Consider the following 10,003-nt stretch of genomic DNA (forward strand, 5'->3'; position numbering starts at 1 on the left):
TTTACTTTAATCCTTTAAAAGTCGAGTCACATCTATTTTTTTGTCTCTAGGCTACAGGAAAAATAAAACTCTCGACAAAGCAGGTTGCGTAATAATGTATAGGCTACACAGTAGATGAAATCAGGATGGTAACGCCAATACAATTACAGTATAGAAAGAATCATTTAAAATAAGCCTTTCTATAAGGCACTCAGACTCTGTATTTGCGAGTAACCTAAAACCTCAAAAATACGCTTGATGACATTTATCGTCGAAAACATAAAGCCAGGTATTAAAATTGTTTTATTTTAAATCGATTCAACGACTGAAGACGTCGGTGAATCAATGTAATAGAAGAATCGGTTTTGCAAGCTGTAAAGGCCTTTTGGTGGCATCTGCGTCAAATTGGTCCCGCTAGTTTTTATCGGATAATTAAGCAAGTAATCCTGAAATCTTCTTAGGGTGATGTTATTATGACAGGGCAAGGAAAAGATGGAAGATCAAAGAATCCCTTTGAAGTGAAAAGTGCAAGAGAAAAAGGCAATGGCTGAATATATAAAAGCACACAAGACGCTGTGAGTCCGTTCGTCAGTCAGCGATTGCGCGTTAAGCATGATGAAGTTTTCAAGGTGTGTTTTGGTTCTTTTTCTGCTTTTCGTATCGATACAATTCTTGATTTTGGAAACAAGAGCATATTCCAATGTTACTACTGGGCTATTAAGGAATACTAGAGCAAGCAGGTTGCAAAGAGTGAGAGACCAGCAACGGTCTGGATATTACGGCCCAAGAAAAGTAAGTGGATTGTTTTTTTCCAATTCTCCGTAGTCCTAATTCAGTCGGATTGATTTTTTTTAAAAACTTGTTTAGTTTTTTAAATAACTATAATTTACTCCACACGTTTGAAAAATTTCATATCGTAAAGACAATTTTGGCTATGTCCTGATATAGGTGATGCCCCTCACAAAACGTTTCGCAAAGCTCATCATTTGCAAAATTCTGTAATAGCGACTATTTTGTGTGAACTGTGCAGACACTGTTTTGCTGGGAACAGCACTAAGTGGGATATTATTTGGTTTATCTTTTGCTCATATTGACTGAGGCACATCAAAGCCATGGCACCTTGATTCGAACACCCCCGACCTGGCTGTTTAGTGTTTCACACAATTTCAAATAAAATTAAAAGTTGAAAGTAAAGCTGCAGAAGGAAAATCGATCGAGAGATTGGGAGAAAGTATATGCTGCGTCATATTTGATAGCGCTGAAGGTTTACAGACTTTTCTTTTCCCATTGCCGGCATTCGAACTTCAGTGTCTGAATACTCCATAAGACTCTCCTTCACCTATTTTGGTGTAGAATTTGACGTTGACGCGGTTTATGTTTGATGACTTTTTTGAGATGCCACAAAGGATATATCAATGAATGCAGGAAAAAATACAATTTGTAAAATATTGCTAGTTTGTATGTTAGCAAATTTTGTTGGAATTTGTGTTTTGTATTTGCTGAGTGCACAGAATTCATTGAGTCAAGCTGCACTTGTGCAGCAGCGCAAAAAATGATCTTTTTCAAAAAAAGCTCATTTTGCAAATTCAAAGCTACTGTCGAGTTAGATGATAACAGCTGTTACAGCAATATCTAACATGATTCTCACAGCAATATTTTTGAAATCCTCCGTTTAGTTGAGTACAGCCTCATATAGGGCACTCCAACGTAAGTTAAACCTCCGCAGTTGAAACAGCCTTCACAATAGTAGTTTGGAAAGAAATCCCTTCCTTCAAAATAAATTCCTTGGTTCAAATTAAAAAATTCTTTTTATAGTAAATACATTACACTCACGAAAAAAATTGATAACTTGTAAAAAAAATATTTAACGTTTATAGAAGGTAAGAAAGGAAAACACTTTTATGGTAATGTTTCTATTATGGATTCTGAAACGATGTTCGTAAAAGACAAACATCAGTAAAAGTCGTGTTTTGTGTTTCACTTGATGCCTTTTTTTAAAAGCGCAGCATTGTGGTTTGTGCTGATTTTGTATTTGAAGCGAAATTGATCGTTAAAATTGAATATTTTAAGTCTTAGAATGCACAAATTGAGTTATAGTTTTGTCTTGATTTTTAAAACATTGTAAATTCCCATAAATGTGTGCATCGAATCGCCATATAAACGCTTCCTGTTGACACCGCATAACCATCATGAATTTATTAACCTGGATACCACATTTTAATAGATTTATCTGATTGACTGTACAATTGTACATCTATACTACAGCAAAACGTACGTCGCTAATTGTATTGTTAGTAACATTTCTTCAACTTAGATTAGAGATTATTGGACGGAAATTGAGAGAGCTATATGCCATGTGTGTTCACATATCATCCCGTAGCGTTGAATCAAAGGTCATTTTATTTAGCACTGTCGATTACTGGAACTTAATTGCGTGTTAAAATGGAATAAAGCAAAATGGTGTTTGATATTCGACAACGTGAATTCTTGTACTTTTACTTAATCCTTCCGAATTTAAGCGATTTATGGCAAAGCGTTTACAGCCGTGGGTTTAAAGTATTTGATTAAAAACAAGCAGCGATTAAAGTTGAAAGGAATAAGTGGACTTGACCACTTTGCCGGATTTAAGTTTTTGTGGCAAAATAAATATGTTATTGAGAATTTAAACAAAAAATCGATTGTCTTTTTCTTGGTCCTCGTTTGAAGTGATGTGAAAACAAATGGATTTTTGAGGTGTTGGAAGCCGATGGGAAATGTCGATATTCAATTTCCTCTCAGGAAAAGCTTTTGAAAAAGTGATGTTTTAAGGGATGCATTCTAAGCTGTTTTTATTGCTTATTAATCTTTAAAGAAGGAGGCTAATTAATTTAGACTAATTCCTTTGGTGTCTTTCACTTGATCAACTAATTCCACGTAGCTGTTTGAGTTTTATGTTTTGCTACCACTAGTTTTTCGAGGTTTTTTCAAATATAAGCTCACAAGAATGTTATCTAACTGTGTAATCAAGGTCGATATTTTTGTATACCAGCAGTGCCAGGTTGTGCAATTTATTGACACACATACCACAGAGTTCACAACAGGGTGTTTAGTAGTTGCTTTGGCGGAGTGCTACATCAACATAGCATTGGATGGTTACCTTTGCGGGAACAGTTTTGATGAAAAGCCCGTTGAAAAATAGTAACATCCCAAACTAAGCTGTAGCCAGACAAAGAATTTTAGAGAGGGCAAAAGCAAATATTTGTGGGAACAAATATTTGATATTGTTTTTAGGATATGACATGACGTTTTGAGGGTAATTTCTTTCTACTCACCCCTAATAGTTGCGCCTCTCAACTTGACCTTACAATCAGTGCAGGTGTTTCACCGGATATTTAAACACAAAAATGAAACTAAAAATATAAAGTTATTTCAGCGAGCAAGGCTTCGTGAAAACTTACGACAAACTATTATTTAGCTTACAATTCATGTGCTACATATGATGTCATTGGAATAAATTACACAGTTTAGAATAAAGATTTCCAGCTGATACGATTGACAGTTAGTTAGTTAGTGCATTGAAGGGTTGAAAAATGTTTTTGTAAACAACATCCCGAATCTGTATGATTTTGCAGCTGTTGCACCCAGCAATTTAACGTTGATACTACGTAAAACTATCAAACACAAACAGTGAAAATTTGTTTTAGTAAATAACTTAAACATTTATTTCTTTTTGTGCAAAATTGACATTATTGTAACACAAATTCAACAAAATGTTTTTGTTGTTCTCAGAAAGTAAAAGCCCATTTTTCGCTTTTCCAGAAGGCCGGAAAAGGCTTTTATTCAACCGCGCGTTGTCCAGGTGTGCTTGAATTGACATGCTTTCCTTTTATGTCATGATGTCTCTATTAGTAAAATAACTTCAACAACGCAAAACTCACAACAGGATATTCGCTTGGGTCGTGTGGTATTTCCGCCTGAAACCAATTTTGGTAACAAAACTCAGATGGCTTAAAAGTATTTTTGTTCAATTTTTGCACTTGGAGAAAGAAAAACATAACCAAGAAAGCTTTTGTGAGTTATGCTTTCCGCGAGAGTGGAATATGTCAAAAAATATACAGACACAGTTTGCTGCGAAAAAGTTCAACGATGTCAAACTAAAAGTGTAGTTACTTTTTGCAATTGAACGTAAAGAAAGTTGTTTGAAATATTTATGTGACAATGTTCAATGCAACTTAATTTTTTTTTAAATTGTCATTTTGTTTCCAAACTCAAATAAGAATAAAACTTTCCCTTCTTTGGTCAATACAATAATATGTGGATCGGATAAATGATAGAAGTAGATGAGCTATTTGTAATTTGCAGCTGACATTGCGTTAAAAAATAAAATCCTTGAAAGTAAGAAATTTTGTTGTAGTCAATCACTTCAGCAACACATCCCTTGATTTAGCGTCCAAAGATTTCGTATGTTGAAGTGTGGGAAAGTTATGAATTCAACGGGTCATACTGAGATAGTAGATTCGCTTCATTATGCTTTTCTCGGTGTCATACCCAGACAGCAAAATCAGTCACTTTTGCATTGATTCAAGCCTTGAATCAACGTAAAAGTGATGGATTTTTCGGTGACTAGGTGCTTGGACATAAGTATTATCGTGAAAGTTAATCGTAAAAGCAATAAAATGATGTCATAAAAAGACATTTGTTTTTAACCATAGCTGTGTTAGCACAGCCTGGCATCTGTATTCGACTTTTAAGTGGCTTTAGGGATTACACCAACTGCAGATCTTTATCAATCCACCAAAAAACGCTTGGCTTTTTTGTGAGCAGTTTTTCGTCAATTCAAACAAAGTTCTATGCAATTTTATCTTGTTTATTTTTGTAAGCTACGATTTGAGAGATTTACTCCTTGCTGTTTCTCGTCAAGACATTTAATCACGAAAATTTACACCTGTCGACGAATAATATTGCCAGCAGTTTATGACGTGACGTGTGGGCCACGTGTTATCCTAATTTCACCAGTGTTGCTGCCGTGCAATTCCTATTCTTACGCGTGACGTAAACCAGCCAGTTAAAGTCAATATGTTATCGGCAAATTGACTTACCTTATCCACTGTAAACAGCCTAATCTTTCCTCAGTCTTACTTTTTCCAAACGCCAGCACTGTACTTGTTTCAATTAGTCTTAAATTTACGTCTAATAACTGTCCAAAAGCGATGAATTTACGTGACAATTCAAAGTTTTCATTTTCGCAAAGAATGGCATGAATGAACCCACAGTTGACAAAACAGTTAAGTTTTATTCTGCCCGCCCATAATGTCGCCAGTTTATTTGCCGAGAAACCAATAACGATTTGATGCGTAAGACAAAGGCAAATTGTTGAAAAAGTTACTTTCATCATTTTGTAAACGTAAAATGCAACATGGTAATTTATGTGAAGTATCTTCAATCTCGTTGTTTACTTTTTAGATAAGGAGTCCCGTTTTTGAATTATTTTTCTTGTTTAGGTGGGAATTATATTTTGTGTGCAGTAATCCTTTATAAAAGCAAACAATTGACTTTTCATTGTCCTGATTGCAAAAGATCTGAGAGATATTTTCAACAGCTGCACTTTTTTTACATTGTAACTTTAGGCAAAGTTGAGTATTTTTTGTCGTTGTATAAATCATATTTGCGTGGCATTTATTGTTTCTTCAGAGGAAAACAGTCACGCCATTTTCCTATTTGGTCGCATTTTGCTACCGCGGTATTCCGTGACTTTAGACGTGGACGAACCTGTCAAGGTCTATTTACTCAAGCACGATAAAATAGAATGATTTAGTAATTAAGGTTTTTCTATGACAAGCACTTCTGACAAACCGCAATGGCTTCAAGTATTTGGCTTTTTCTTGGTTTTGTGTTGGTAAATATGAGTTCTCCCAATGCGAAATAAAGGAGTGCTCTTTGATATCCAAACTCTGCCTCACACTAAGATTATTCCATGCCTTGCTTTCAAGCATTTCAAGGTGCCAAAAGTTTTATTTGTAGGATGTCAAATAACGCGCCTTTGATCTTCTTTCACAAGTTAAGTTATACGAGTCTTCAGTGACACCACTCAATAAAAGTTGGGTCTCTGGTGCACAGTTAAGCAAACAAATATAAAACAATCATCTTTCTGGCACGTCTAATTCTGACATTGCGCACGCATTACATGAAAACTGATAGAAGTTTAATTGTTCAAAGTTCAGTCATGCATGCGTGCACACACCTAGACAACCTCAGAACTAATTCAACAAAGCAAAAATACTTAAGCACTCTCTCAATAAGATAACTGCTTATCTACGAACAACGGCTAAAAGGGTTTCCGCTTAACTAAATTTTTGTTTTTAATATTTTAAGAAGTGTGAGCGGGGACATGCTTTTGTGTTTGAACAATATTGTTCTCGTTATGGTGGAAGTCCTTGCTTAAAAACCCGTGGCAAAAAGTGTGCAGGAAAAACACGCCCAAATTGCTCACTCGTATGTCTTCAAGTACTTTAAGCGTGAGTTTAAAGATGTAGTCATTGCACAAACCATAAAACGCGTTGATAGAAAGTCTTGACTGAAGTTTGATCTTTTTTCCCATGCGTGACTAGGACGGATGTCATTTTTGTCACAAGAAAGTGATAAAATAGCAAGTGCAGACCAGAGCGTTTGCTAAAACACCATTCCTCTTTCTAGACAAGCGAATTATCGATGTGATTGTCATTTATGAATTTACTTAATAATCTTTTGAAAGCGCAGTGTGGTTTGCACTAGATAAGAATGATAACCCACTGTGACCTCACCATAAAAACAAAACACAATGTGATGACGCGTTGCTATCAAAAAGTGAATTAAGAATGTATTTTCCTTTCTTTTACTAAAATAATCAAGTTTCCATTGACCAAACATGGAAAAAATCAGCTTAACCATTTGCCGGTTTAACATACTATGTTTGTTTGTTTTCGTGGCTATATTTTTGCTGATTAGTTTGAAGAAAAACTTTTGGTGGCAGCCCAGCAGTCTTCAGACTAGCCCATATCGCACACGAGTTATGTGGCGCCATTCCAGTGAAAGTTAATAACGGTTGACTTTACATAAGCTTGCTGTTTTGATAAGGGTACAAGGACCTGTAAACAAAACAATATAGGTTACTTCACAACACAGGGTCATTTCAAAAAATGTGTTTTAATTTCAGGTCCGGTATCGATGCCTCGGTAATCCAAAGCAATGTCGAATAAAATCAAATTTTCGAAGGAAGCACCCCTTCCTAAGAAATCGCAGGAAAGACAAAAGATGTTGCAAGAAATTGAACAAGCTGTGTAAGAGAAGATTCCGAAAACGCTGCAAGAAGACAAAATGTTACATAAAGCAAAGTCGAAAATGCCAAAAGCAGTTTTCCAGATGTAACAAAAGAAAATCAACCAACAGAAGACCTGGCAATTGTGGTCCAACAATACCGCGACGACCAATGAGGCCCCAACGTCCTCCGTTTTCTGATCGAACAAAAATAAAAAAACGTAAGTTAAAAATGAATCTCAACCTGATGAATCTCAACCCAGTTTTAAAGCTTTGTTAAATCAGCAGTAGCTTATCAGCTAGAATTAATGGGTTAACAAGCCAGCTTATTTAGTGCAGAAGTGGAATGTTCAATTTAAAAGAAAATCTTGTTAGAAAGACGTGGAATGGACTGCTTGCTGCAGTTGCATTCTTTTCACTGAGTTTGTAAATTTACTTTGCGATAAGCAATAACTTGCGCGACAATGTCAAGTAGGCCTAAGAATGATAGTTAAGTGTATGGCTCTTAAGACTGGTATTCTTAATATTTCCATCATAACTCTGAGCTCTGTGGTTTCTGAGTTACAAATCTCAGGCATCATCTCTGGCTCACCTCAGTTCGATAAATGCAGCGCTTTTGGTAAAGGATGCAACACGCTGCTATACGATTTATGCTTATACTGTAGGCTTACTTATCCTCACATGTAATTTTATTTCGACACAGTAAAATAAATTTTGTTGTCATACTTTTTCAATAATAATGAAGTTATAATGATACAATGACACAAAAAAAGAACGTCCAATCTCGCGGTTCGTTAAATCTGATTTTCAATCAAAATCTCGCCTTTTTAAAGTTACATTATTAAAACATAAAAAGTAAAGTTTGATGAGGCTATCAGTGAAGCTTTTTCAATATTGTGATTGACCGTTTAACTAAAAGCCACTGCTATAAAGCCAAATGTTCTGGCTTGTAAAAGGTGGCACATTTTTTTTCGGGGCGTAAGGCCTAGTTTGTTACCACATTTTCTCCATAAGTTATTACAATAATCTGGAAAAAGAAAATTGCGATCTTATTTGGTTTGCTTTTACCCAGGTGAAAAAGAGGAATGTACTAGATCTGAAGATTGTGCAAAAGGCCTTTGCTGTGCTCGACACCAGCATGTTCGAATATGCAAGCCTTTGATACAAAAAAATCAGGTTAGTTTTCAGAACAAAACCAACAGCCTATTAACTGGAGTATATTAGTTGTGGTGAAATAGAAAATGGCCTTATTTTTTGTCCTTTTCACACCGAACAGATTGATTTGCTTTGAAGTAATATTGACTTCAGCGTTTTGCGAAAAGATTTGTGACTCTGTTCATAAAACACTTGGAAATTGATTTCTGATTGCCACTTTGTCATATAAAAAGCCACTTTGTCATTGATAGCTGTAGGGACAAATGAAAGCATGGCTGTTGGAGTTTTATAACAGTCGTTGTCATAAATAATGTAACACAAATAAGTTTATCGACTTCAAATGTTATTTGAACAATTGTAACGACTTACATCGCAGCATTTTTGTGTATCTCTGATAAACACACATCACCCGGCATTTATATGTACATTGCTGAAAAATCATGCAAATGCAATGTAAGATGGTGATCAAGCGTTTGGCGACCCTGATTTGGTCCCTGTGTCGTTCTGTAAGAGTTAGCATAGCCACAGCGAACCTTGCCCATTAAAAGCCCAAACCCGTAAAGGTGTCAGCAAGTCTTAATTTATTTGTGATCAAAAGACTTTTTTTTTCAGGTATGCACGAGAGAGTACAAGAAAAGGAGCCCGGAAATGTATGAGAGGTGTCCATGTGCTGAAGGATTGAGCTGCTCAGCGTCGAAGTCAGAAACGCGTCATTATATTTGTCAAACGACGACGTGACGTCATATTTTTTAGATAAAAAAAATTACGTCACTGTGACGTTGTGAGTTACAAAAAGGTCACAGAGGTGAGGTTTCCACGGGGAAAGTACGACCGTATGTGAGCACAAGTGTACCAGTCACGAAAGTACCTCAGACACGTTACTCATTGACGCAATCCAACGAAGGAATCTAAAATGAAGAACTTCTTGACTCTATTTAAGTGCTTTTTGTTTTGTTTTTCTATTTTTGTCTTTTTTTACGTCATCTTTATTCGCACAATGATTCAAGCTGTAGTTTGACGCAATTGTTTTCGGGGCTTGAGGACCCACCCGAAGTGCATGAGTCAGGCTTAAATTTAACCCAATGTTTCCGTCACCGTTTGTTTGATGTTTGTAGAATTCATTAAACTATAAAGTTACTGGGAAGCAGAGGTTGCTTTTCTACCCAGGCCGAAAATTTTAGACAAAATGTCGAAACCGCTTGTCTTGAACGCGATTTCTCATCATGCATCTGAAGGAAAACTCCATACATTGTTTTTTGAACATATGAAGTAATATGCTTTATGCAGTACATTATTTTTTAAGTAGCCTGCATCTTATCTGTAAAGTGAGGCTTTCTATGTTCGACTTTGCTAAAAATGTAGAAGTAAAATATCGTGCATAGACGTATGCTTCACTTTTTTGAAAAAGTCAGTCTGCCAGTTATTTCTATATTCCAGACAAAGTTGATACACATAAGGCAATAGTTACAGTCTATGTTTTGCACATGTAAAAATGTTCTGAAAAATTAACAACAGGTATTACTTAGGTATGCTTATAAAAATGCATCAGCGATCGTAGGCGTATAGGAGTTTTTGGAGGTGCGAAAAACTTCTTGTC

At 35.8% G+C, this 10,003-nt stretch overlaps 1 protein-coding gene across 1 annotated transcript; it reads left to right on the top strand.

Annotated features, from left to right (window-relative positions):
- The first annotated feature begins 576 nt into the window (after positions 1–576).
- LOC145768769 (uncharacterized) lies at positions 577–9,789 on the top strand. The gene is made up of 4 exons (XM_082580358.1): positions 577–771; positions 7,151–7,472; positions 8,324–8,427; positions 9,019–9,789. The coding sequence occupies exons 1-4, from the start codon at positions 592–594 to the stop codon at positions 9,142–9,144; spliced, it is 732 nt and encodes a 243-aa protein (XP_082436484.1). The 5' UTR covers positions 577–591; the 3' UTR covers positions 9,145–9,789.
- The last annotated feature ends 214 nt before the right edge of the window (positions 9,790–10,003 follow it).

The sequence above is a fragment of the Aplidium turbinatum genome, chromosome 4, assembly GCF_918807975.1.
Source record: "Aplidium turbinatum chromosome 4, kaAplTurb1.1, whole genome shotgun sequence".
Lineage (NCBI taxonomy): Eukaryota > Metazoa > Chordata > Ascidiacea > Aplousobranchia > Polyclinidae > Aplidium > Aplidium turbinatum.

Coding starts and splice junctions, on each gene's coding strand:
- LOC145768769 (XM_082580358.1), top strand. CDS start 592: ATGATGAAGTTTTCAAGGTGTGTTTTGGTTCTTTTTCTGCTTTTCGTA. Junction 772..7,150: donor GATATTACGGCCCAAGAAAA/GTAAGTGGATTG, acceptor TTTTAATTTCAG/GTCCGGTATCGATGCCTCGG. Junction 7,473..8,323: donor TCGAACAAAAATAAAAAAAC/GTAAGTTAAAAA, acceptor GCTTTTACCCAG/GTGAAAAAGAGGAATGTACT.